Source organism: Odocoileus virginianus, chromosome 8 (assembly GCF_023699985.2).
Source record: "Odocoileus virginianus isolate 20LAN1187 ecotype Illinois chromosome 8, Ovbor_1.2, whole genome shotgun sequence".
Taxonomy (NCBI): Eukaryota; Metazoa; Chordata; class Mammalia; order Artiodactyla; family Cervidae; genus Odocoileus; species Odocoileus virginianus.
In genome coordinates, this window is record NC_069681.1 from 59,714,288 (window position 1) to 59,742,044 (window position 27,757).

The window sequence follows — 27,757 nt, forward strand, 5'->3', positions numbered from 1 at the left end:
GCCTACAAGCCTCTAAGCCTAGAGCCTGTGCTTAGAGAAGCCACCGCAATGAGAAGCCCTCACTCCGCAACTGGAGAATAGCCCCTGCTCGCTGCAACCAGAGAAAGTCCACACACAGCAACAAAGACCCAGAGCTGCCATAAATAAAGGTTTGTTTAAATGGGTATCCATTATTGGAGTTAAAATGCCAGGCCATTTTGACAGAAACTGCAATTTCATCAGTAAAACTGCACTCAGTTTTTTTCCTCCCCTCAAGACAGGAGTCAAAGATGGGTGCACAAAATTTTTAAAAAAAAAATATAAAGGTAATGACTAGTATTAAGCTTCTTAAATTGAAAAATCATCAGGTAGTAAATAAATGGATGAATGAGTGGGTGGATAATTTAAAGTCTCTCATTAAATGTCTACTATCAGAATGGGTAAAAAATAAAATAAATAAAATTCTAGATTCAAATGCCTTCTTTGCTGTAGGCAGTGTGACCTTCTATAACGCAAATGTAAAGGTGCTTTGCTGCAGAAACCCTCTAACACCCTTGGTCTCTAGGCTGGAGCTCAAACACCTCAAGGAGCTTCCCTGGTAGCTCAGAGGGTAAAGAAACTGCCTGCAATGTGGAAGACCCAGGTTCAAAATCCTTGGATTGGGAAGGTCTCCTGGAGAAGGGAATGGCTACCTACTCCAGTATTCTTGCCCATAAAATCCCATGGACAGAGGAGCTTGGCAGGCTACCATCCACAGCTCTCAGAGAAGAGTCAGACACGAGTAACTAACACTTTCATACTTTTTCACCAAACATCTTAATGGTGTAAATAAAGCCCTTTCAAACCTAGCACTTTTCCTCCAACCAGACATTATTTGAGTAACATAAAAAACAAACAGGCTCTCTTTCTTACCTCTAGGTATTTCTAAAACTCTTTCCTGACTGTTCTTCCCAATTCCCTGACTCTGGCATTATCACAACACTGTTCAACTGTATAGCAATTGTCTCATTTGTTTCCTCTAAAAGGACTCCATAACTTTAAGACCACAATCAAATGAGGAAACATAGATGGATTCAGTTACAACAAAGTAAAAATAGGCATTTTACAAAAGGATATAAAAAAGCTGTGAGCATATGAGAAATGAAAATTAAAACAATCATTGAGAATGTCAAACAAACCACTGTTGTTGTTGTTAAGTCATGTCTCTTCTGTCACACCATGGACTGTAGTCTGCCAGGCTCCCCTGTCCATGCCATTTTCAGGCAAGAATCCTGGAGTGGGTTGCCATTTCTTTCTCCAGCAACCCAGGGATCAAACACATCTCCTGGGTCTCATGCATTGGCAGGTGGATTCTTTACCACTGAGCCACCAGGGAAGCCCCAACACATTAGAACAGCACAAATCTGAAAGCCAAGTGTTGGCAGGAGTGTAGAGACACAGGAATCCTAAACACTGCAGGTGGGCACGCAGGGTGTGTGGTCATTCTGGAGAGTACTCTAGCTCTGCACAATCAAGTCAGATAAACACACTGTCTTTAGCTCAGCAATTCTCAGCCTGTGTATACTTTTCTAAGAAATTCTCATTTAAGTCCATAAATAAAACACAACAAGTACACTCATTGAAGCACCCTGCTACATAAATCCCACTCCAGTACTCTTGCCTGGAAAATCCCATGGGTGGAGGAGCCTCGTAGGCTGCAGTCCATGGGGTCGCAAAGAGTCGGACACAACTGATTGAGTTCACCTTCACTTTTCACTTTCATGCACTGGAGAAGGAAATGGCAACCCACTGCAGTGTTCTTGCCTGGAGAATCCCAGGGGCAGCGGAGCCTGGTGGGCTGCCATCTATGGGGTCGCACAGAGTCAGACACGACTGAAGTGACTTAGCAGCAGCAGCAGCAGCTACATAAATATTGGTTAATAGTAAAAGTTGACAGCATAAAGCCCACGTGTACAAACAAAATCATTTTCCCCTGTAACTCACAACTTCCTTTATTATTCTTTAGGTAAATAACACTGAGCACTTACCATGTGCTAAGTATGCGGTCTTGGAGGTATCATCTCATTTAATCATCCCAACAACCATCATTTCACAGGTAATGAGAGTGAGGCACAGAAAAGCTAAGTAACTCATGTGAAGTCACACAGCTACTAAACTATACTGCTATACGGCACGGCTCAAACTCCGACAGTATTACTCCAGATAAAGGGTCAGCAAATGATTGCCCATGGGCCAAATCTGTCTTGTTACCTTTTTTCGTAAATAAAGTTTTACTGGAACACATTCACACTCATTATGTATCATCAGTGTTGATTTCATGGTACATTCGAGCTGAGTGGCTGCAATAAAAATAGGATGGTCTGCAAAGCCTAGAATATTTAACAATTGGTCCTTTAGATAGAGGTTGCCATCCTCTATTCTAAGGTCACATTTTCCAGGAGAGTTTTTTCTGTGATGATGGAAAAAGTTCTGTATCTGGGGCCAACATGGTCGCCACTAGGTGTGGTTACTGGGCACCTAAAATGTGAATGTATGACCAGGAAACCAAACTTCAAATTTTAGTTTATTCAAATTTAAATAGCTACATGTGGCTAATAGCTACTATATGTCAAGAACTATGAAGAGTTGACAAGTTAGCATGTCAACATTCCATGGACACTGGCTGAAGACACAAGGCTTCGGGTCAAAGACAAAGGACTTCATTATTCTCAGCACAGCCGGCAGCATGAGCTTCATGTTCACATCAGTTCTCTTTGACCATCAATCCTAAGGAAGTGATACGAAACAGCCCTGGCGGATGCAGCACACACAGAGGGTCCATGTCTCCACCAAGGAACCCTGAGCTTAGGAAATCCCATTCTCATAAGCTGCAACCCAACCTGCTCCAGAGGGAGACAGTACCACTATTATATTAGACATCAACACAAACCTACCTTCTGCTCCAGAAGGAGGCTCTATCTCTGTTCTCCAAGGATGTTCACAATACAAACATCCTTGAAAAGATAGTTTGGAACAAAACCTGTCCGTGCCACCCTTCATGACACGTATAGAAATGAGAGACCCACAGAGAACTGAACTGTCTTCCAACACCATCCTGGACAGCACAGCTCCCCTGATCAGCCACAACACTCTGTCATCATGGGCTTGATGAGCATACCAAAGAGGCTATATGTGCTATTTCTAGCATCTCCCTGATTCACATCACTTTAAAACAGGATACTCTAAGTATAAAATAATGTTTAAAAATAAGATCATATAAGAAGGTTGATTCACCTGTTTGAAAATCCAACATTAAAAAATTGGGGGCAGGGAACCTAGTATCTATGCAGATGTTACCTTGGATACAGAATTTCAGAGCTGGGAGGGAGGCTAACATATACCCATCTTGTTTAACCCCTTGATTTTAGAAATAAAAAACTGAGGAGAAGGGAACGGCACCCCACTCCAGTACTCTCGCCTGGAAAAATCCCATGGATGGAGGAGCCTGGTGGGCTGCAGTCCATGGGGTTGCTGGGAGTCGGACACGACTGAGCGACTTCACGTTTATTTTTCACTTTCATGCACTGGAGAAGGAAATGGCAACCCACTCCAGTGTTCCTGCCTGGAGAATCCCAGGGACAGGGGAGCCTGGTGGGCTGCCATCTCCGGGGTCGCACAGAGTTGGACACGACTGAAGTGATTTAGCAGCAGCAGCGGCAGCAGCAAAAGCACTGAAAAAGTTGATCAAGATCACTCCTTCCGGTTTACAGTACAGAAGGTCCACAACCCAGGTCTCCACTGGCTACCGCACGCCACCTTTAGTTTGTAATGAATCTGAACTGAGTACTGAATCTGAACTGAGAAATGCTTGGCTTTAAAGCCAGGTTCTGACACCTTATTTCTGTAACCCTGGACAGGTGCTCTAACCTTTTGAAAACTAGGTTTTCTCACTTACAAAATGAGGTCAATAACAGCACCTATTTCATACAAGCTGTTGCAAGAATACTGAAAGACTGAATACTGGGCACATGAAAAGTGCTCGACCCATCTTTCCAGTACTGTTGTGTTTTGATAAAGAATAGGACAAATATTCCCTCTTATACTGTATCCTATTAATGTGTGCTATTCTGAAGAGTAGCAATTCCACTGAAGTGAGGGATGTGTATATAAAAGCAGTATTTGAACACTGCTCACAACTCAGAGGACAGTGAGAGCAAATATAAGCTAACCATTTCCTGAAGGTAGAAAAACATTTGAAAGATTGTTGGCTTGACCTTCAATTTCCTTATTAACTTTGCAGATAACTGGCTGTATTACACCACCCCAGAGATCATAAAAATGCCCATTCCTCCTCTACTACTATAAGAAACCAGCAAACTAGGAAAAAAAAACAATTTAAGGATTTCATTTAAAAAACTAACCTTCAAAATCACTGCAAAAATCATTAACAACTCAGATCTATATCCAATACTATTTCTGCATCTATGGGTCTCTATAACCAACATTATAACTTGATATTCACAATGATAATGAAGAAAAAATTAAGTTCAGAAGAGAATGGCTAAAAAAAAAAAAAGAATTTTGTAAATTTTAGTTAAGTTTAGAATCCTTACTTTTAAACAGTTAAACCTGGTATCCCAGAAGTTTAATTTTATAGCAAGCTTCTCACCAAAGCAGATAAACTGATATTTCACTATATATGTTGTTTTATATTCACTGCTTTCTATTTTTATGATTTTTATTGATTCAATCTTTAATACACTCACATTTACTGGAATGATATTCTGAAAGCTGCTTCCCTTCATGATCAGTCCAAGGAGAGGGTACGATGACATCCTTAGTGAAAAACTAGGAGAATTAAAAGTCCTTCAATTAGGCATATGAAATAGGAAAAGGTAGTTGTGCTAAATAACCATCAAACATGCTACATACAGACTTTATAGTTATATTTTAAAATTTAATACTTAAAGCCCAAGTGAGCAAAGGTGAAATAGAAGAAATTTAAAGAAAATATAAAGAGAAAGTTTAAAGCTTCACATCAACCACTTACATTTGAAATTTGCAAATTAAGCTAAGCGTATTATTCATAAAGAAAATATCTTTCATTTCTCCCCCAATTTTTTTGGAGGGAAGGATGAGGTTGACAAAAGGGAGGATAAAGAGGGAAGGAATAAAGGAAGACAGATGTATATGTGTAAACCAAGAGGAGGTGTGCTGGAGCTACCTTGTCCTGACTCTCAAAATTTTCAGGAATACTGCGGATCAGTTGTTAAACAAAGCCAACACTAAAATTATGTAAACTTAAATAAATTATATTAAAAAATAAAATAAAAACTGAAATCATCGCTTGCTAATTCTTTTACTACACGTAACAATATCTACGCTCCTGAGGTTATTTACAGAGAGTCCCCTACAAACGAATGAGTTGTTTCAAGAGCAAGTTTGCAGGTCCAATTTGCTCATAAGTCCAACAATGTTAGCCTAGGTACCCAACTAACACAGTCATCTATATAATACTATGTTATCATAGATTTATAATACTTTTCACCCAAATAACAGAAAAAGCAAATAAGAAAGCATTTTGAATCTTACAGTATAATACCTTGGAAAGTATAATAGTACAGCTCCTGGCATACAGGAGCTGACATCAAGTGAAGAGGCAAGAAGAGTTGCTGACTGGAGGAGGGGGAAGAGGTGGGAGATGGTAGAGCTGAAGGATCGTCAGCAACAGGAGACGGAGGGCGAGCTGCGATTTCACTCATGCCTGACGTTGATGGCACGGGTTCTGGTTTGCAACTTGAAGGTTCGAAAGTAGGGGACTTACTGTACGTCTTTTTTATTTGTGTGGTAGAATGCCTGCATATAATGGTGTCCCACGTACATTTCTTTTCCCATTCAGCGATGCCATCATCACTAAATTGAAACTGGCCATGGCTGGAGTATTTGTGCTATGGACAGCAGATCACTAAAACTCATACTTTCCCCTCAGTCAGAGGGCCAGGTGTTATATATTTATCGGCACACCACTGGGCAGTGTACTCTAACAAATGGAGATACAGCATTTGGATAAAAGCTGTATTACTGTATTAGGCTTAATTCACTTTATATCAGAATGAAAGAGGAAAGACATTTATACAAATGCTCTAATACAGTGAGTAATACAGTATTTTGCCCTCCCATCTCTATGCTTTGAAGGTAACACACAACATTTTCTTTATATTTTGCTATACTTATGACAAAAAACTAATTTCCTGACTAAACTACCTATGAATACATAAAGAAAAGACAAAATAATGAAGGTAGGGAGCAGACATACAGACAGTTCCCAGAAAAAAAGAGGAATATAAAAGACCCACAAACTCAAGAAGCAAAGCATAAGTTCACTCAAAATGAAAGAGATGGAAATCCAATAACAAGATAAAAATTTGAAAGTAGTAAGAATAGCATTATAAGCAGTTTGCTAACAGCCAGTATTACAGATAAGAGAATATAGGAAGTATTGTAACATGGCCTGGAGAACAAATTGGTATAACCTTTAGGGAAGGCAATATGGCAAAATATACCAAAATTGGAAACACAAAACCTCTGATTTAGCAAGTCCATAAAGATATAAGTGTGTTCATTGCAGAAAAACACTGAACACAACCTACACATCGGTCAACGGGGGCTGGATTTGATTATGATATATTCATATCATGGAATACTACGCTATTTACTAAAAATTGCTATGTGCTGATAATCAAAAATAAAATCTAAGCGATTAAGCAGAAAAGGGGGGCAAAAGAGTATCAGAATGATGATCCTATTTAAGTGCAAATATTTAAAGGACATGAGCTATTACATACACAAAATGAATCTGAGAGTACACTTAAGAAATATTACAGCAATTACTTTCAAGGAGTAAGACAGGGAATGAGAGGCTCTTTGTTTTCATTTTATGTGTTTTTCTTTGCAGTTTGGATTTTTCTGTTTTCACTATGTGCATGTATTTACTGTATTTCACATATATAAACATGAATTTAATTTGCTACTGATACATTAACTTCTGCAACATTAGCCATACTCTTCACTTTGAATTAATTTTCTTAAGTTTTTTCTTAAATTTCTCTTTAAAATTAAGTTGAGAATTTGAAAGAGGAAGCATATTTCCCAAAATGTTGGGAAATGGGGAAGAGTCTAAGAATATTCAACTAGGGAGGAATCAGGTGACTAGATTAGAATGAAAATGTTGAAGTTATTAGATAGATTAACAAGTAGGTAATATTTAGCAGGAGTAAAGCTTATGAAACTGTTTCCTAAGAAACAGGCTATATCTGAAATGTGGGGGCTCACTGAATCTCTGAACATGCCATAGCTCAAGTCTTCTGGGCTGCAGAAGAACCAAGCATAGCTAGCAAATAGAAGAGGTCAGAGGAAGACTAGTAAGGGGAAAAAGGACAAAAAACCGCTGCCATGGCCTGAAGACTTTCTGAAAAATAACTAAGACAGACAACCTTTACATTCTAAAGAATTTTAGCAAAAAAGGAAAGCAAAAAGTGAAACGTTTAGTTTATTAGCTTTATAAAAAAACAAAAAACCCTACCTTTGTGATATACTTTTTCTATTTAGCAGTATACTATATTTCATGAAATATATTCAATGTCTTAAAAATCTAAAGAATTAACAAGAACAAAAGATAAAACCATTCCTGAGACCAGGCTAGATTTTCAAGGCTTGAAAATATCCAGCTTTCTCTACTCCAACTTGAAACAATGGTTAGTGTTCATCAAAGGCACAAGAAGACAAACAATGCTAGGTCCTGAGAAGGAAAAGATGAATTTTGACCAGAAAAGAATTCAGTCTTGGGGGAGAAAAGCATTAAACCGATTATTACAATGAAAGGCGCTGGATCAGCTCGAAAACACTAGTCTTAGGGGAGCTCCGAGGGATACTGGGAACAGACAGGCTTGGGGAAGTTGAGACAGGAAAGGATGTGAAGGAACTCCTCCTCTTTTAGAGGTGCTGTGCGTGCAGAATTGATGCTCAACTGGCTTCACCATCATAATCGTGTCAAGTTACCTCTTCAATGGCTTTTTGTCTTTTGTCTTCCACATCTTTATCTATTCTATGCAGAGATAGAAAAATAACCATACCATTACTTCAGCAGACTGAACATTTAAAATAATAACCTTTCAAAGAAATAGTTTTCTTCCATCTTAGAAACTGGCAAATGTTAAGCTCATTTTAAAAGAAAAATTGGGATCTTATCACATTTTGTAAATGACAGTATTTGGAGAGTCAGCCTTGTGCTATTAGGCTTACCTGCCCCCCCTGCCCCCGCCTTTTCCATTCACAGTTCGAATGGAATATTTTCTAGTAAAAGGCTTACATGGATACAATTTTTAAATTACTATTAACAACAGAAATAAAGTAATTTGAATAAACTGTGCCCTTTAATCACAATTTAAGAAGTATGTCATTCCACAGAAATCTAAAAACTGTCCAAATTCCTTTTCTTCTATTACAGCAAGCTTATCATAGTTGTAATTCTGGAATCAATTCTTACGTTTGACATAAATGAAAAAAAAGACTATCATCCTTACAGTTCTAAATAAATAGGCAAAATTATTAATTATGAGATTAAATATCAACACTATAAAATTTGAAATATAAAACTTTGTCCAAACGAATTCTTTTTTCCCACTTTGATAGAATATGCAATTATAGCACCACAAATTTATTACTTGTAAGATTTAATATTGTCAGGTCTCAAGGACAAGGCATATACTCGTCAAGGACTCAGCAGTTAGCCTTGAAGGACCACTTCCCTAATCTTTTCCCAGAGAGAGTATTTGCTACCATGAATAACTACGTAAGACACCTTTTTTTGTCCAAATTTTTGTTATCTAATTTGTACCTTAACAAAGCTTATAATAATGTACATGTATTAAAAATTAAAATCAAGTGGATTTATAAATAAAGGAATTGTGAGAAAATAGACTAAGTTAGAATCCACATATCTCCATTTGAACAGCCATTATGAAGCTTTTAACTCTTCCTCTTATCGTGGACATCACAGAGATCTCAGTGCGTAAAAACAGCGTACAATATTAGTAAGCTCTGATCTAGCAATACTTAATTCAGAAACCTACTGCTGCTTCATCAGAGGACTTCAACAACCTGGGATATTCAGGTGATGGCTAGAAGCAGTGAAAATCATTTTGGCCAAATATTGTAGAGTTAGATGACAGAAGGGTCTAAGAAGTCACACAGGGCAGGGCGCTCTCACCCGTACACCACAGAACACCAGCATAACGCATACACTGTTCACTATGACTGGTGTGCCCTGAATGGACCCTTGGCGGGTGAGGCAGGGAAGGGATTCCGGGACTGTTCACCTCCAATGTGGACAGACTCATTTGTTTACACCAGGATACCTTGCAGCTCTCATTTTTAGAGAACTTGCAGTTCTCATATATAGCATGGCATGAAAAAGGTGGGAAGCTCTGAAATAGGGAACTTGGGTTAGTGAGGAAGAGGCACTGGAAGCCTATGCTTATTTCTAAGAATGAATCAACATGTTTCAAGGGTATACTCACTACCCTCGGTAGAAACCATAACCATTTACTGAATTACATGAGTTAAATTAAAATCAGGGTCTTGTCCCCTCTTCTATGTTAAAGGTCTATTTACTGAAATACACCAAGTCTTTTCATAAACCTGCTCAGGTGACACCTCGTTTACTAGCACACATGTTGTTTCACAACTTGTTGTGTCTAGAAAGCAGGAATAACCTCCTGTACTGCTTCGGGGTCCCCTACAGCGCTCAATAAATTTCTCTTGGCTGTTCACGTTTCAACATACTGAAGAGAGGAGGCAAAATAAGACATATGGTTTGTGTAACACAAAAAATTCGTCTCATTTGTGACACATTTGCTTTTTGATATACTTTTAACTTTCCTTATCAAAGGTATCATCCAGCATTAAGTAAAACCCATTTACACTCTATCCCCATTCTAGTCCTTTTCTTGAGCACTTTGGATGAGGATTAATTACAAGGGGATCATCATCAAGCTACCAAGTCAAGAGAAGAAGGGGTACAACAGCCAGACGAATATTTGCAAGAGCACCTCAACACGTGTACATCTTTGGGTGATTAAATTCTAAAATTAAAGGGAAAAGAATTATTCATTACCTTGGACCGATAAGACATGTTATACACTTAAGAGCAAGAAAGGAAAACTTACCGAGAACGACTTAGGTATAAAGCTTGACGATGAATGTCCTCTGGGTCTATTTCTACAGGATTTATTACAGCTAGTTGATCAATAGACCATCTAAATTCCCCTGGAGTCTTAACAAAAGAAAGTGATCTTATGAGCAAAAGCATATAACAGTGCATCAAAATGCTAACTTCAAATGTCAGCTTCAAAAACAACGTGAACGGTTATAATATAAAAATATCTTACAGATATTTGACTTTACCACTAAATTAAAAGGCAAACGGTAAGCAGATCACACTAAATCAACTGACTTGACATTCCATCTGGGTGACTGCTGAAATTACATAATAATAGAAAAATCGCATCATATTAAAGATATAGAAATTCCACAAATAACTCTCATCAGTGATGCAACACACCCAAATAAAACTAAAAATCTCTTAAGAGTTATCAAAAGCCTTTATTTTCACCAGGAATGAATTGAAATTATACAAAGTCCTAACTACAAAGAGCTCATATTTGCAAAAGCTCATAAGATATGCAATAAATAATTATGAGTGGTAACCAGTGCTGCTTTTCTGTATTCAACTATCCAATAAACCAAAAGTTTATTTTTGTAATTCTACAATTAGAATTTGCACACCAAATTCTAATTTGTAAATTTGGAATATATTTTTGAAAAATCAGACTTAAAAATCCAAGATGTCCATCATGCATTCTTGCTTTGAAGATTAAGTTGCAGTCATTTTGTTATTTTTATTAAAATTAACTAAAATTGAATACCATTCAATTTAAAATCATGAGGTCACATAATGATTCAATATAAAGTGTATAACTGTAAAACTTTCCTCTAGTGCATAACTAGCTTCACGTAGATACGCACGTGTAGCTAGCATCAAAAGGACACAGTTTGCAGTTTTCTAGATAATTTGCTAAGTCAGAAGATCAGACTTCAAAAGAACTTCTCCACCGTAGTCAATAACAGTAAAAAGAAGCTAAAGAGAGGAAGCCTTCCCTAATCTATTAAAGAGACTATTCCCCTCCATATCAGCCTTCTGTCATAGCACATAACATACTCTCTTGAGGTTGCCAGTCTAGTCTTGCCTATCTAATTAGAGTACAGGTTGACTTCTTTTCAAACAATCTGCAAGCTAAGAATGGGTGACAAAAAAATCCAAAATAATATTAGCATTTCACATGTGAAGATTATAAATGAAATTCAAATTTCAGTGTCCATAAATAAAGCTTTACTGCAACACAGCCACATTTACTGTTAACATACTACCAATGGCTGCTTCTATAATACAAGGCAGAGGTGAGTAATTGTAACAGCAACCAGAAGATCTGCAGAGCCTAAAATATTTACTATCTGGCCCTTAACAGAAAAAGCTTGCTGACCCCTGCTACAGAGTACAAGCTCTCTGAAAATTAGTGTTTTATGACTCTGACTTGTTCAAGATGTAACCCTGTAGTCAAGAACTGTACCTGACACATAGCATGCAAACAAAATTTGCTGAATACCTGAAAATAATTAGACGAAATAGTTTCTTCTCTATTACGGTATTAGTCCTTAGACCATCAACATAAGCGGCACCCACGGCTGTGAGAAACATGCTAACTAATGAATAAAAAAGAAATGCTAACTAAAAAAAAGCAAGTTGAAAGCTAAGAATGGGTGGCAAAAATCCAAAAGAATATCAGTATAGCTTGTATATATTAGTATAGCTAGTATATATAATATTAGTATAACTAGCTAAGTCATTTTTAGCCCAGTCACTATATTATAATAGCCAATAACCATTAGAATTTAAAAGTGCACTCCAGTTTACCACTTGTAAAGAAAGATTGACATTTAAAGTTATTTAGAAAAAGTAGTCGAGACTAACTTACTGGTAATTTTGTCGATTTAAAAACAGAAGGACTGGAGACAGTTTGTTCATGGAGATTAGAATAATCACCAGGACTTTCAAAAGGATTTAAAACAGGAATCCTTCCTGGAGTTTCAGGTGTTATTTGCATTTTTGATTCTTTGACATCTCCCATAGCACAGAGGAAAAACTAAAAAGAAATCATAAGTATATATAATAAAAGTACAAAGTTCCACAGACATTCATTTTGACAACTAAAATGTATTCAACAAAGGTGGTGGTTGTTTAGTCTCCAAGTGGAGTCCGACTTTTTTGCGATCCCATGGAGTACAGCCCACCAGGCTCCTCTGTTCATGGGATTTCCCAGGCAAGTATGCTGAAGTGGGAATTTCCTTCTCCAGGGAATCTCTCCCATCTAGGGATCTCCCCCATCTAGGGATCGAATGCACGACTCTTGCCATTGGTAGGCGGATTCTTTACTACTGAATCACCAGAGAAAGCCCCATTACCAAACATACATGTTACAAGAAGAATTAACTCAAAACCTAAGCTCCTGGGGCTTTTTTGTAGTTTACACAAGTGTGATGCTCTAAATAATCTTGAAAGCTAGAAGGGTAAAGTATTAGTGACAGAATTTTGCAGGAGAATTAACAAGCTCAGAGAAGTCAACTGGTTTTTAAGTAGCACTCAACCGAATGTGAATGAGTTGAGGTCCCCCTTCGGGACAACTAAACGTTCTAATAGGCACAAAACCTTTTCCTGCTAAAGAACAGTAGACCTACAGCTTTTTATTCATTATCTCAAGTCTGTAAACAAACACTTTGTACATAATTCCAACAGCCCAGCAATTACCCAACAAACTGCAGTTACTAAACAGTTATTTACAGCATCACCAACTCAATGGACAGGAGTTTGAGTAAACCCCAGAGATGATGAAAGACAGGGAAGCCTGACGTGCTGCAATCCACGGGGGTCCCAAAGGATCGGACAAGCCTGAGCGACTGAACAACAGCAGCAAATAAGAGAGGAGGAAATCTCTGGTCTCTTTGTGCACAGGTGCCTGTCTTGCACTTTAGCCCCCATGAGAAAAGAAATGACTGATTAGGGGTACGAAATTAACCGCTTTGGGTTGCCTCTTCTCAAATACCCTTAGCCAAAGACTAAGACCCCCCCACCCTCCCACGATGGAAGCGAGACTACATTATTTCCCGTTGGGGGGGGGGGGGTACAACTAGAAAAAAGAACCCACTCCACGGAAGGCTATGTGTAGCAAGCTTCCTCGGGTGACGGGCAAAGGAGGACACTGACGCCGGTGTCATTCCCATCCCTACTCGATCACTCTTTTCCTGGGCCCCCCTCTTCCGCACCCACTCCCCGGCAGCTCTCATTCATCCCGAGGCGAGCGTGCAGCTGGTCCAGAGCAGGGCAAAGGGAGTTCTCCAACTCGAGACAGGAGGAAAGGCCAGGAACCACAAAGAACATACCTAGTTGTGTGTATAAAAAGGAAGCCCCCCCTAAAGCGGCTCCAGGGCGCTCCCGACGGTGCCGGGTAAGCTCCCACGACAGGCACAGACTCTTTAACTCCCCGCTTCCGCGCTGTCTCAGGCCAACCAGGGCACGGGCCTTGTACGCGACTGGCCAATCGCGTCTTACCGCTGTCCGCGAACCAGCCAATCTCCGCAAGGCCGCGTAGTAAATTCGAATGGCAACTCCTCGCTTCGCGTTCCGCCCCGAGTATCGCGGCTCCAAATTCAAATCAACGTAGCCTCACGCTGGCGATCAGCGCGAGGGGCGGAGCCTGCCCGGCGTGAGCCGGGAACGCGCGGTGTGATTGCCCAGGAGAAAGGAAGGCGCTCCAGTTCCGGGTCAGGCCCTTCGCCCGCCTCCTTCGGCCTCCGCCATGGCTAGCAGCAGTGGCGCCGGGTCGGCGGCAGCGGCAGCGAATCTGAATGCGGTGAGGGAGACCATGGACAGTGAGTGCCCGTTTCGCCCCCTTTACCTGGCCTCTGTTCCCCAGAGCCAAGGCCCTGGGGCGGGGCTGGGCCCACGAGGACTTCAGGTCCACTTCCTGCCCCGATCGGCATCTTTGGACATCCTCCCAAGGGACCCTCCAGGGCCCCAGAGCTGATGGCTCCATCCTTTGAGAGTCGTCTCTCCGTTCCTGCTTAGTTTGTCGCGCGCACGGCGTTGCGGCCACACGTCAGCCCGGCGCGCGTCTGGTCCCTCCAGCACCGGACCCTGCGCGCCGCCCGTTTCCCGCCTCGAGTGCTTTCTCCGGAGTGCTCATCTCGCACCCTCTCCCGCGCCCAGTCCCCGCGACCTTTCTCGCGCGAGCTCAAGTCACGGCTGGTCCCTGCACCACGCTCCCTCCGCGCGGGTTCCCCGCATCCTTTCTCCTGCGCTGGTCTCGCGCGCCCCGCCCACCCCGCGCGCCGAATCCAGTGAGGGGATCGCCTCCGAAGCGCCCCAGACTGAGTCTCTTGTGGACAGTGGTTTCCGATGTTCGGTCACCGCTCCATCCCTCCTTGTACCTTGCGCTGCTGCAGGAGCGTGTAAAATACCTACCCCGTGAAGGAACATGTGCTTTAATCAGAGTTGCCCCCGTTTAGTCCTGGAGCCGGTGATGCCGGTGTCCGGAGACCGTGGGCGTATTTACCTGTTTTGCAGCAGGTAAAAACTGCCCGCAAGTAATAGGGGGAAAAAGTGTCTTGGAGTTATCCTCTCCCTCCTTTCTATTGCCGGCTCTGACACTTTATAGCCCTGGTGTAGGCTTGGACAAGTCATTTAAACATCTTTGAGACTGCTTTTTTTTTTTTTAACCCCCATAAAACAAGGTTGCTACCTCATGCTGCGTGAGTGCTAAGTCGCTTCAGTTATGTCCGACTCTTTGCGACCCCATGGATTGTAGCCCGCCAGGTTTATCTGTCCATGGGATTCTTAACTCAGGAATACTGGAGTGGGTTGGGTTGCCAGGCCTTCTACCAGGGTATCTTCTCAACCAGGGATCGAACCCGGGTCTCCTGCATTGCAGGCAGATTCTTTACCGTCTGAGCCACCAGGGAAGCCACATGCTACCTCCTAGGATTATTGTGAATATTTAAATAAGATCACCTGATAAAGGCATCTCGAAGGTGACCATTAACAGGTAGTTCCTGCACTGTTTTCGTGTATAAACATCATTCCACGATCCCTTTTGCTGTCCCCATTTTATTTGCCTGCATCTGTATATGTGTGTTTGATAGATGTTAAATTTTGCATTTTGCGTTTTCCAAGGGATACCCACATGAACTGCTGTCTCTCAAACCATGAAATTCTCAAGCACTGTCAGCCTTCATGTCCTATCTGTGGCTCCTTCACTGTAGGCTCCACTTCCTGTTAGAGCCCCTTCTTTATGGGGACTTGTGATAAGGCTTATGACTTTCTTTGCACTCTCTGCTGCTCCGCTTTTAAAAGCTTTTTTTTTTTTTTTTATTAATAGAGCCTTTGCATCTAATTTTTTACTCAGTATCTGCTTTTCTCTTTTTCTGAAAAATGGAATTTTGTTAATACCATATTCATCCTATTTTCCCATCCTTCTTGAAATAGCAGAGCTTATTTTATTTTGTAAGTGGATTTGTGCACTTAGAAACTAGTGTACACCGTTATTGTCTTACATCTTTGCTTGGAAACCAGTGTGGTTTCTGAACAGTGTGAAGTTTATTTGAGTCCTGACTTGCAGTCAGTTTTCTTATATTAACTGTTTGTTCCTTATTATATGGGCACAGGATTACATTTGAATAGAAAGCCCGCATTTTCTCTCTGATGAAACTGCTCGTACAGAAATGAGAACTGATCGTTTTTATTGGCTGCATCATCAAGGTTTTCACTGAGAGCATTGAAGATTATAGTGTTAGGATATGAAAAAGTGAGGAAAGACCAGATTATTTTTTCTCAACCAACACTGGAGGAGAGAGTGTGCAAAGTAGAGAACACTGCTCTTCCATACACAGTGGGTCCCCAAATCAGAAGGTAAAAAGGAAGGCCCCAGGTTGGCAGTGTATCAACATCTGTTAAATGTGGCAGTTAGGTCCTGTCGTGTCCACTGCTATCATGCCATGCATGCATGCTCCGTCACTCAGGCGTGTCCGACTCTTTGCCGTTCCATGGACTGTAGCCTTCCAGACTTCTCTATCCGTGAGATTTCCCAGACAAGAATAATGAAGTGGGTTGCCATTTCCTCCTCCAGGGATCTTCCCAATCCAGGGATCAAACTGGCATCTCTTGAATCATAATTGAATCCAAAACAGTCAGTGAAAATGTGAAGTTTTGCAAAGTTAATGAAAATATTTTCCAGGCTGTCTATAATGATTGAGGCACAAAGGGAAACAGTGACACTTGCACTGTTAAGAACTGACCACATATTCAACTGAAAAAAGTCCTCAATGCAGTCCTTTAATAATCCCACCTCTCTCCACTCTCACTGCCAGAAATAGAACTTTAATTTGCCCAAGGGGCTGGGCTGACCTACATAAGCACCAGTGTTTTTTGAAATTCTGTTATTGTGGAGTTTCCATGTATTTGAATCTATCCATGAGACCCAAACTGAAGTGTTCAAAACTTTTTGAGTCTGACAGTGCTGCTTCAAGATCTAGTATATTTCTCCTCATCCTTTTCCTCCCTCCCTCCCATCAGAATTAGAGTCAGCTAAGTGATTTCGTCTTTTAATTAATGTCAGATGATTTGCAAGGATTATAAAACTGAGCTATGAACACTTGTAATTTTATTGTGAAAATGAAAGCGTTTTGATAAAGATACTTTAGACGGGAGGAAGTGCTGGACTTTGTTATTATCTGCACAGATCACTGAAAGAAACCTGATTGATCCTGGCCAGATTTAGTATAGGGTCTGTTGGATAAGGGGCTTCCCTGGTGGCTCAGTGGTAAAGAATCTGCCTGCCAATGCAGGAAACATGGGTTCGATCCCTGGAGAAGGAAATGGCAACCCACTCCAGTACTCTTGCCTAAGAAATCCCATGGACAGAGGAGCCTGACAGGCTACAGTCCGTGGGGTTACAAAAGAGTAAAACATGACTTAGCCTTAGCGACAGTAATAACAAATTACGTTTTTGGCAATGGTGATTAAAATTTACTTCTTCCCTACTAGAGGCTTCAATGTGATACAGTTGTTCCTCAGTATTTGCAGGGAAATTGGGTTCAAGACACCCTCACCCACCCACCCATATCACAATCTGGATGCTCAAGTCTGTCATATGAAATGGCTAAGTGTTTGCATATAACCTACATTCATCCTCTTGTATAGGGGCTTCCCAGCTGACTCAGTGGTAAAGAATCTGCCTGCCAAGCCAGAGACTCGGGTTTGATCCCTGGGTCGGGAAGATCACCTGGAGAAAGAAGTGGTAGCCTGCTCCAGTATTGTTGCTTAGGAAACCCCATGGACAGGAGCCTGGCAGGCTGCGGTCCATGGTGTCGCAGAGAGTCGGACACAACTGGGCGACTGAAGAGCAGCAGCATCCTCTTGTATACTTTAAATCATCTTTTGGTTATTTATAATTCCTAATAAATGTGAATGCTACGTTAATGGTTGCCTGCGCATACACGCAAAACTCAAGTTTTGCTTTTGCGAACTTTCTGGAATTTTTTTTCCCAAATATTTTCAATCCACAGTTGACTTGTATCAAGTTGTAAACTAGCAAAAGGAGCGAAGAGAGTCCACAGTGTGCAAGGCAGTGTCAGTGAAGCAAACATATAGCCCGTGCTCCCGCCATCAATCCCCTTACTAATGTGAGGCCTCCCCTACTTCCCTCCTTCACTAAGCTTCTTCAGTTCTTCACTCATCTCAGATTTGACCATTTGTATTAATCTCTCCTGTCCATGCCACCTACCAGTCTCTCCATAATTGCAGTAACTTATCTGGACTCCTCCTCCCCAGGTCTTAACTTACACTGGGAAGAACTTGGTAAATGAGACTGAAAGGCTCATGTAAAGACAGTGTAATTAAGGGGGATAGATGGTTGTGAAGTATGAGATGAGGCAGACATGAGAATATACTAAGGTCCTATTGAAGACGTGAGAACTCTGGGAAGCTACTGCATTTAAAACAGGAATGTGACAAGATCAGATATTCTTTTTTTTTTTTTTAAAGATTTTGCCTTCAAGGCTGCAGTGCAGTGGCAGGATGAGAGTAACTCAGGCAAAACCCAGCAGACACCTGGAGTTGAGCACTAGTTTAGGGTTCAGGGAGACCAAGGCAGGCAGAGTTTTCAAGACAGAGTACCTGAGAGGAAAGAGCCTGCACCTAGAGAGAATTCTGGAGGTCCATGGAGTGATCTCCCTCAGGTATTCAGCACGGCATTGATCGGTATGCAAGGAAAGTACCCCAAAAAGACACCAAAGTATCAAACTGTTTCTGGATAACTGTATCTCATTACAAAGCTTGAGAATATGTATGGGAATACAAAACTGTCAAACACCCAGCACAGTAAAATTCACTATGTCTGGCATCCATTCAGAAATTATTAGGTGTGCAAAACAGAACAATGTGACCAATGAGGATAAATTTTAACCTGTTAAAACTGACCCACAGTTGATAGAGATGTTAGGATTAGCAGGTGAAAACGTTAGAACGGTCTTCATCTGTTCAGAAGGTTAAATAGAGGAATGGAAGAAAGGTTTTTTTAAACAAATTGAACTTCTCGAGATGAAAATAAATGTAAAGTATGAAAAAGTGGAACGGGCCCATATCACAAAAATCATGAATATTATGAAAGTTTTCAGAAGGACTTAGACTGAAATTGAAGGATGGCTTAGTATTGTTCATTTGTCCATTCATCCCCAAATAAAGTGTCATTTTCATATAGTTTATATCAAAATCCAAATGGTATATTACTAAGTAGTTCCACTTCTAGGAATTTATTCTGATAAAATTAAGTTCCTATGTACAGATATTTGTCACAGTATTATTTTCATCAGGGAAACATGAGACCCACATAAAATAGCAGAGCAGTTAAGTAGTGTATGTTATTTCCTTAAAATGGAATATTAAAATGAATGATTAAATTACATTGTAAGAGAATGCTAACAAGTGGGAAAATGTTCAGAATAATCTTGACTATGATATGTAAATTTTAGATAGATACTAAATGAGTGGTAGAATATAAACCAAGGTATAGAAAAGTTATGTGGAGGGAGGTTATAAATTTATTTGTAAGTTTGTAGAGCTAAGTAAGGGCAGTATTATATGCTGGTTTTCTAGTATTACATACCAGTTTTCAAATCTAGGAATGTTGTGCTGTTCTTTGGCGTTACGCACTATTATATGAATTAAAAATGGAAGTATTCATGTGCATTTTTTAAGTGTTACAAGATTTTATTCTTAACATTTTCTTGTCTTTTTCTAGTCCTACTTGAGATTTCAAGAATTTTGAATACTGGATTAGATATGGAAACTCTGTCTATATGTGTGCGGCTTTGTGAACAAGGAATTAACCCAGAAGCTTTATCATCAGTTATTAAGGAACTTCGCAAGGCCACAGAAGCCTTAAAGGTAGAGATGCATATGTTCACTCACTCTGAATGAAGATGCTTTTGTTTAGAAAAAATTAATGCTGAAATTTTATGTGAATGATTCTAAACAAGGTTAAACTAACATCTGTCATCATCAGGAGGAATTCTGAAGACCAGGATCTCAGTAGTGTTTGTTCAGATCACAGAATTCTCTATCTGAACTGTGTTATCTTTTTGTAGAAGTCTCTGATTATGTTTAGAATTCTGCTTTTGTTGTGGTGATATTGTTTCTACTCCCCCAAAAAAGATATGCTTAAGTGTGCAGTACCTGTGAATATACCATGTTTGGAAATAGTGTATCTGTGAAAGTGAAGTCGCTCAGTCGTGTCCGATGCTTTGCAACCCCGTGGACTGTAGCCCACCAGGCTGCTCCGTCCATGGGATTCTCCTGGCAAAAATATGTAGTGGGTTGCCATTACCTTCTCCAGTGTAACTGTAGGTATAATCAAATTTACTAATCCATGGCTAATTCATTTCAATGTATGACAAAAACCACTGCAATGTTGTAAAGTCATTAGCCTCCAACTAATAAAAATAAATGGGGAAAAAAAAAAAATGTAGTGGGTTGCCATTACCTTCTCCAGTGTATCTGTAGGTATAATCAAATGGACATGAGATCATAATGGGTTAGTGACCAATGTCCTTATAAAGACAAGGGAAATTTGGACACCGATACACAAAGCATGTACCATGTCAGGACACAGAGGGGATGCTGTGTGATGACAGAGGCAGAGATTGGAGTGATGGCGTTTACAGGACAAAGAAGGCCGAGGATTGTTGGCAGCCACCAGAAGGTGGCTTTTGTCTTTTGTCTACCCTTTTGTCTTTCCTTTGAGGAGACATGCCATTTACCTATAACACCAAAAGGTAAACAAGGACATTTACAGAGCAGAACTGTATCATAAATAGAGCATCTGTACAGTTCTCATTGTCAGCTCTCTAGAAGTTCCCTTATGCTCCCCTGTCACTAACCTCTCTTTCCTGCTCCCCATTCCAATAACTACTGTCCTAATTTTTATGATAGAGACTTTAACATTTTCACTGACTAAGCATGGATCACTAAACACCAGTTTAATTTTGTAAAAAAATTTTTAACTTGCTAAGTGAGATTTTACAGCAGTTTCTTTTTTCCACTGAGTTTTTTCATTTGTCATTATTTTTGTGAGGTTCATTTCTGTTGTATGTAGCTGTAGTGCATTCCTTTTCACTGTAATAATCATGTTTCATTATACAAATATAGTATTTTTTATTTATCCTTCCTACTATGAATGGATATTAGGTTGCTCCCTGTCCAGAGCTATCATGAACATGCTGCTCTGAGCTTAGTTGTCTGTGTCTTCTGATACATGTATATGGCCATTTCTGTTGAGTGTGTATCTAGAACTAGAATTGCTGAATCATAGCTTATGTATATCTTCAACGTGAAGAATTAAGGCCAGACTTGACTACAGTGGTTATATGAATTTGTATTCCCACCAGCAGCAAATGAATTTCCCTTGCATCTCATCTTTGTCTATATTTATTATTGTCAGTGTCTTTAATTTTAGTCATTCTGGTAGCTGTGTTTGGATTTCTTCTTGTGTATGAGCATTTCTATGAGTACCAGTGAGATCAAATGAATTTCTTTTCTTTAATTTTTTTGGCCATTTTCTTTTGTGAAATGTCTTTTCATGTAGCTTGCCCATTTTTCTGGGTTATCGGTCCTTTTCTTCTTTGTGGGTAGTCTTTGTTTAAATATTTTGGAAATGAACTTTTGTCAGATATAGATGTAAGGCTTCTAATCAGAATTTTTAAGTAATTATGAAAACTGTTCAATTTTCTGTTTCTTTTTTAAAATGTATTTTTAATTGGAGGATAATTGCTTTACCATTGTGTTGTAAACACAGTTTACAGTTGTGTAGGCTGGTTGGATGGCATCACCGACTCAATGGACATGGGTTTGGGTGGACTCCAGGAGTTGGTGATGGACAGGGAGGCCTGGCGTGCTGTGGTTCATGAGGTCGCAGAGTTGGACACAACTGAGCGACTGAACTGAGGCCTCTGCCATACAAACGAATCAGCCACAAATGTACACAAGTCCCCTCCCTCTCAGACCTCCCACCCCATCACAGAGCACCAAGCTGAGCTCCCTGTGTTGTCCAGCAGCTTCTGTTTCTTTCTTTAACTCAACAACTGTTGCTTTCATATGAGAGAAAGAAAAATAACTACATAATACAGTAAGAATAGCTAGTGTTTACTCTACTTTTGCTAAACTCTCCCTGCATTGTTTCCTTTATAGTCAATGCAAGGATGTTTACTACGACTACTAGTAATAGTTTACCCCTAAGGAAACGGAAGCTGTGGTAGCTAACTTACTTCTCCCCAGGCTTACAGTTAAGTGGTTGAGCTAGGATTTGAGCTCAGACCCTCTGATGTCAGAGTTGTTACCTGCTAAGTTTCTGCCTACAGTAAGTTCTAAAAAATATCTGAGCCTGCTATTTGAAAAGCATGAAATGATTAAAACCAAGCCAGTGGATTGGAGCCCAAGTACCTTCCCTGGCTTAATACTGTCTCATAAAATAAGAGGTATCATAGCCTTTTATTAGTAAATTTCTGAAATTTCAGTGGAAGAGGATTTATTTAATATACATCTTCCACAACCACAAAAATGTTTATTGAGCTATGCTGAAGTTTGAAAGGGAATAGGGAGGCAGAAGAGCAAGAAATTTTTGTATTAACACAGATTGACTGATGTGAAGGAAGTGGAGACAAGTAGCCTAGCTGGAAAAGTAGGGGGCAGACAACATAGCTTCTTAGAATACTAATCAAGGTATTAGGAGATTCAGAAGTGCCTGTTTAACACAACTTTTTAAGCTTTGACGTACCGGTTTTTCCACATTCAGTGGATTATAATGAACTCTGAAGGCAAAGTCAATGCAGTAACTCCGCTACACAGCAAACTTTCAAGTTGTGAACGTCAAGTGTTAATGAAATTGCAGCTTGCCCTCTGCCTTCTGTTGCCAACCATCCTTCAGCTATACCATCTCCCACATCCTCTCCCTCACCATAAGTAACTCTTCTTGCCTGTTCACTCGATGCCATTCCCTATGTGCCAGCCACTGTCCTGTACTTTCCAAGGTGCTGCACTGTTAGATTCAAATGCTTCTTTATTTTTTGTTTGTTTTTTATGTATTATTTGTGTAAAAAGTATTATAAACCTAAAATACAGTTAGACAGTTATAATAATACTATTATAAACCTATAGTACAGTACTATATTGTGTCAGTTGGGTACCTAGGCTAACTTTGTGGGACTTATGAACAAATTGGACACTCTCAGTAAAGAACTCATTTGCATGTAGGGGACTTACTACAGTTAAGTTGAACAAAAATCAGAAAGTATTGCCCATTTGAATGGAAAATAAGTCTCATACACACACAAAGCCTCTTAAAACACATTTCTCCCTTCATCTAAAATTGGTATACCAGACTCTTTCTAAAACTAGGTAGGGGAAGAGATCGTGAAAAGTTTACAATAGAGAAGAAATATTCATTAGAACTTTTTCTTGAAAGTAATGTTTGAAATCTATTTAAGTTGTATAAAAGTAATACATGTTGGTAATTTTTAAATATTTAGATCAGAAAATACAAAGAAGGAAGCAAAAATCATTCAAGATCACCAGTAGATAACCACTGATAATATTTGGTTAACATCATCCTAGCTGGTCTCATGCTACTTTGAAAACAAAATATATAGTTAATCTCATTGAATTAAAAATGAATAAACTTCCTCAGGTTGATTCTCTCCAGAGCAAAGTCTGTTCTCTCCTAACTGCTCCTGCTGGGTCTGGGTTGGGAGCTGGTTGGTTCAGAACTGCACTCAGCCACACCTGTCTTCTCTTGACCACCTTACCCTGCCCCAGCCTTAGTGCCTTAATATGCATAGGTTCTCTCTTTTGTGTGGTTGCTGCTTGTGAATTTTTTTCCTCATATTGTTTGTTTATTTCTCTTAGTGTGATAAATAGAGTAAGGAGAAACTCTTCTTGCTGCATTTATTATCTTTACCTAGACATCCTAGTGATTAGAATTTAATTGTATGGTACTCATCTCTCTTTTAGACCATGTACAATATAAATCAAGGATGTGATGAAATGTTGCAAGGAATTGTTGCTCTGAAACGTAGTTTTTTCTTCTGTTCTTCAATATGAAGAAAATTATAATAATTTTACTAATTATTTTGTTTTTCTCTTTCAAATCTTTTAGATTTGTGTATAGGTGTTGTATTTTGTATGTATCCATGTCTGTGTGTGTATATTATAGTCAAAGCAGCTAGTTGTGTGTCACCCAGATAGATAAATTTCTTAACAGTGATAGACAGATTGCCTTGTGTTTATTTGCCACAGCATAAATAGAATTGTTAATCACGTGTGTTTCTTTTAAAAATAGACTTTATTTTTATGAATGTTACTTTTATCAACACTGAATTTTTGTGTTGTCTCCTCAATGCTAGTATTTATGTGTTGGCAGTCATTTATAGATTGTGATTTCAGAAATTGTGGGCAAACCTCATTTTCCCATATTTTCTACTTTCTTGCCATTGGTGCCTTGAATTACACACCATCGGTGACTTCAGACCCACCAAGCCTTGTGTTTTCTTTTGAAGCCGTCTTGTACTATCACTGATATCTTAGAGTATGTGATGTATCTCCTCACTGCAGCATGAGGACGTTGGCGCTGTAGAATCTCTAGTTGGCAGAGAAATGAGGGACGAAGTAAGTCCCGTGTCCCACCCATCCTCACAACGGAGGGAATAAACTTGGGCAATGGGAAGTCTGGAGAGAAGACCTCTAATGTGGGTTTTCCCCAGGACCACTGTATATGCACTTTTGGAGTCTTTTAATGACTGTCTGGAAACTGTATGAGTTTTTAGGATTGCTGTCTTCCTTTCAACTGCAAAGTAGTTCCGCACACATTTAACATTAATGCTCCACAAGGTTGACGGCTTGCCTAATTCAAATGAAAAGACATGTTGCATTGTATCTTGGGAGAGGAAGCTCTAAAATTAGTATGAAAATCGGAGCAGGGAGAAGACTACTTAAAGCGTCGTAAGAACCTATAAGGGTGGAAAGAAGTAAGAAGCTTTTTTGAAAAAGGGGCAGTTTTTGTTCAAACTAGGTCCTAATTCTTGTGAATAGGAAACCCAGGAAGAGAAAGATGAACAACCAGCTATATAGAAAAACAGGGCAAGTTCTGTTGACAAGAATGTTTCATATTTAGTTATCTACAACTTTCCCAGTATCTTAAGGAATTTCCTTGAAGGACCTCTGAACTTAGACTGAATATTAAAAAACAAGTTTTAATTAGGAGGTTGAAATATAAATGAATTGAGTTTACCATGTACTTCTAAGATTAAACTTATTTAAATTCAACATTTCCACATTTGGCCTTGAGAAATTACTTGTTTAAATCCTATCTTTTAGAAATGCATATAAAATAATTTCTGATGAATGATAATGGTGTCTGGAAATTTCTACAGAATAATCAGGGAAAGGGTAACGGATGGTGGTTTCGGTAAAGCTGTATTAGCCACGTATTCATTATTCCTCTTTTGCCTTTTTTATTCCTTTGCATTACAGCATAACAGAAAGGTCTTTTTCGTTCTTAATTCCCTTTTCACACTGTAACGAAACATATAGAAACAAACTAATAAAGACTGTGGATGAGGACTTCTATAAGTTAATTTTTCAAGTAGTGCTTGCTATATTTTTACATTAACTGTTATTTAAGATTATATAGCAATTTGGACTTCCCACATGGTGCAGTGGTAAAAAACTTCACCTGCCAATGCAGGAGACTCAAGAGACATGGGTTCAATCCCTGGGTTGAGAAGATAACCTGGAGTGGGAAATGGCAACCCACTCCAGTACTCTTGCCGGAAAATTCCATGGACAGAGGAGCTTGGCGGGCTGCAGTCCACGGGGTCACAAAAATTTGGACACAACTTAGTGACTCAGCACAAACACAATAATTTTCTACTGTTAGCCTAGCAATCAGTCCAAATGGTAGTTCTAATAATGTACTGCAAAAAGTGAAAACTACTGCATCATCCTGATAAAAGTGCTTTGCTGTATGTGGGGGAAGAGTTGTTTGTTAATGACAGTACAATATTGACAAATGTATTTCCATGGTGTTTCCCCCCACCCCGCTATGACTTTGTTATACTGAATCATACTTTTTGTTCTAGGCTGCTGAAAATATGACAAGCTGACTTTCTGAAGAAATCCTGATGGGCTATGTCAAGCTGTGTAAGAAGATTGAAGGTTGCATTGTAGTCAGGAACATACGATGAAATCACTGCATGTAGCAATGTGGAAACGTCCTTTTTAAAAGAATTATAAATCCATAGCTTTATAAATCAGTGGAAAGTGGCTTACAGAGAAAACTATCAGTTGTGTTTACATCACATCTTTTTTTTTCTTCTTTAACCGCTCTAATGCTTTGGCATTGCTGTGTTCATATTTATGTATTCCTAATTTATAGCTCTGATAGCTTTAATTTTCTAAGCAGTCTGTCTATCAGATGTGCACATCTGCTGTGCCTGGGTGAACTATAGTGGAACCCATCAGCAGTAATGTTGTAGTTAAGACTTGTTGACATTTCCATTATAAACTTAAATTTTGAATTGTTTATGCAAAATAACTGGATTTATGTTGTATTAAGCTGAAAGTTGACAGAACTTCCGCTACCATGTGTGGATTTTTGATTTAGATTCATTATGCATATCAGAATTTATTTTTTTATAAGAACATGGAAAACGTGTTGTTAATCTGCTCTTTAACAAAGAATATTTCTTTTTTTAAACATCAAGTTTGAGTGGCAGTTAGTAGTGTTATCCAGATCATATTAATATTGACTGAAGAGTAAAACTTTTAGAAAACTGAAATTTTAAAGGTAATGACAGTGCTTAGCTTAGTATTTGTCATTTGATTCATTTAAATTTAGGGAAGATATTAATTGAGAATGTTTTTCTAAGTTTTTAATTCATAATGAAACAATTCCAACATGAAAAGTCTTTTTACTTTTGTTAAATAAAAATAATTTGAGTGCTTACTTAATAAAATACCTTGAGTGGTTATCTAGTAAATCAGCAAACAGGTGGTGACATTCAATAAATAATGTTACTATTTTCTGAAGGAATAAAGATTTCCAGTCATTAAACAAAAACTAAATAATCATGTTTTCTGCATCAGGAATTCTGAATATGCCTTTCTAAGATCATTTTTGTGTGTCATTATTTTTACCCTGTAAGTTTTAACTAATTGAAGTAATGGTTCAAAATAAAGTTTAGAAAACTTAGGATAATATGGTTTCTGTTCCTCTAACAGAATTTCCATGAACTATTTTTTCCCAAGACTACTACAAATTTAATCTGATTTTTTAAGATTGTGTTAGCTTTCCAGTTAAATGATAGTACAAGCATATACTCTTTGGTAGCATATTTTGTTCTTCAGACAAACTAAAGTGATTTTAATAAGGCTTAATAATATTTAATGGCAACCTTCTGTTCTATTTTTAAAATCTAGTCTTTTGACTACGTTGACTTTTGAATGGTGGCATCTTTACCAAGTACACTGAACGTCTGTTACAGGGAGAACAGGTTGGGAGACAATAAAGGTTTTGATTATAAGTCATCTATATGATTAAAAAACATTGCAGACACTGCATGTTGTTACTTATATAAAATCAGAAAGAAAACACTCTTGTCAGGCTCCAAAATTTGTATATACTTTTAGGTCATAAGAGTTAATAGTTTTATTTATAACTTAGAGATTATGTTATTTATGTATGAAACAAAGCAGGAAAATATATTGAGAAGGAGTTCTGTTTACAGAGGACTTTAATGTGTTACATTTCTTAAATGTAAACGTATTTTTAATGCATACTTAAGTAATGCTTAAGGAAACCAAACAAAGTAATGATACAGTTGCATTGTTGCGCATGTTGTCAGTGTCCGAAATAAAACCATTTTGGTGATATCAGCCTGTACTTCTGATTTAAAGTATGTCTCTGTGAAATCAACTTGTGTTTCTATAAGTATTTGGTAAATATTTAGATGCTTTTTTGGAGAAGGACATGGCAACCCACTCTAGGATTCTTTGCCTGGAGAATCCCAGGGACAGAATGCTTTT

At 39.0% G+C, this 27,757-nt stretch overlaps 2 protein-coding genes across 5 annotated transcripts in view; one reads left to right on the forward strand and one right to left on the reverse strand.

Annotated features, from left to right (window-relative positions):
- The window catches only part of BORA (BORA aurora kinase A activator), a 27,137-nt gene extending 12,831 nt beyond the window's left edge, over positions 1-14,306 (reverse strand). Inside the window, exons 1-5 of one of the 4 annotated variants that reach the window (XM_070471587.1) lie at positions 14,028-14,306; positions 12,051-12,218; positions 10,185-10,291; positions 8,017-8,062; positions 4,725-4,806 (exon numbers count right to left, since the gene is read on the reverse strand). In XM_070471587.1, coding sequence (XP_070327688.1) covers positions 4,725-4,806; positions 8,017-8,062; positions 10,185-10,291; positions 12,051-12,218; positions 14,028-14,165 — 541 coding nt within the window. In that variant the 5' untranslated portion in view covers positions 14,166-14,306. Of the gene's footprint in view, positions 1-4,724; positions 4,807-8,016; positions 8,063-10,184; positions 10,292-12,050; positions 12,219-13,512; positions 13,603-13,681; positions 13,775-14,027 lie in introns of those variants that run through there. The other 3 variants (XM_020887826.2, XM_070471590.1, XM_070471589.1) reach the window with 3 other exon arrangements.
- MZT1 (mitotic spindle organizing protein 1) lies at positions 13,840-27,614 on the forward strand. The gene is made up of 3 exons (XM_020887830.2): positions 13,840-14,001; positions 19,425-19,570; positions 25,813-27,614. Exons 1-3 carry the CDS (start codon positions 13,929-13,931, stop codon positions 25,834-25,836), a joined length of 243 nt encoding a protein of 80 aa, XP_020743489.1. The 5' UTR covers positions 13,840-13,928; the 3' UTR covers positions 25,837-27,614.
- Positions 27,615-27,757: the final 143 nt, after the last annotated feature.

Bases quoted from the DNA above. Each gene is read 5' to 3' on its own strand.
- MZT1 (XM_020887830.2), top strand. From the start codon at position 13,929: ATGGCTAGCAGCAGTGGCGCCGGGTCGGCGGCAGCGGCAGCGAATCTG. The intron at 14,002-19,424 runs GTGAGTGCCCGT...GTCTTTTTCTAG, and splicing joins GGTGAGGGAGACCATGGACA to TCCTACTTGAGATTTCAAGA. The intron at 19,571-25,812 runs GTAGAGATGCAT...TTTTTGTTCTAG, and splicing joins AGGCCACAGAAGCCTTAAAG to GCTGCTGAAAATATGACAAG.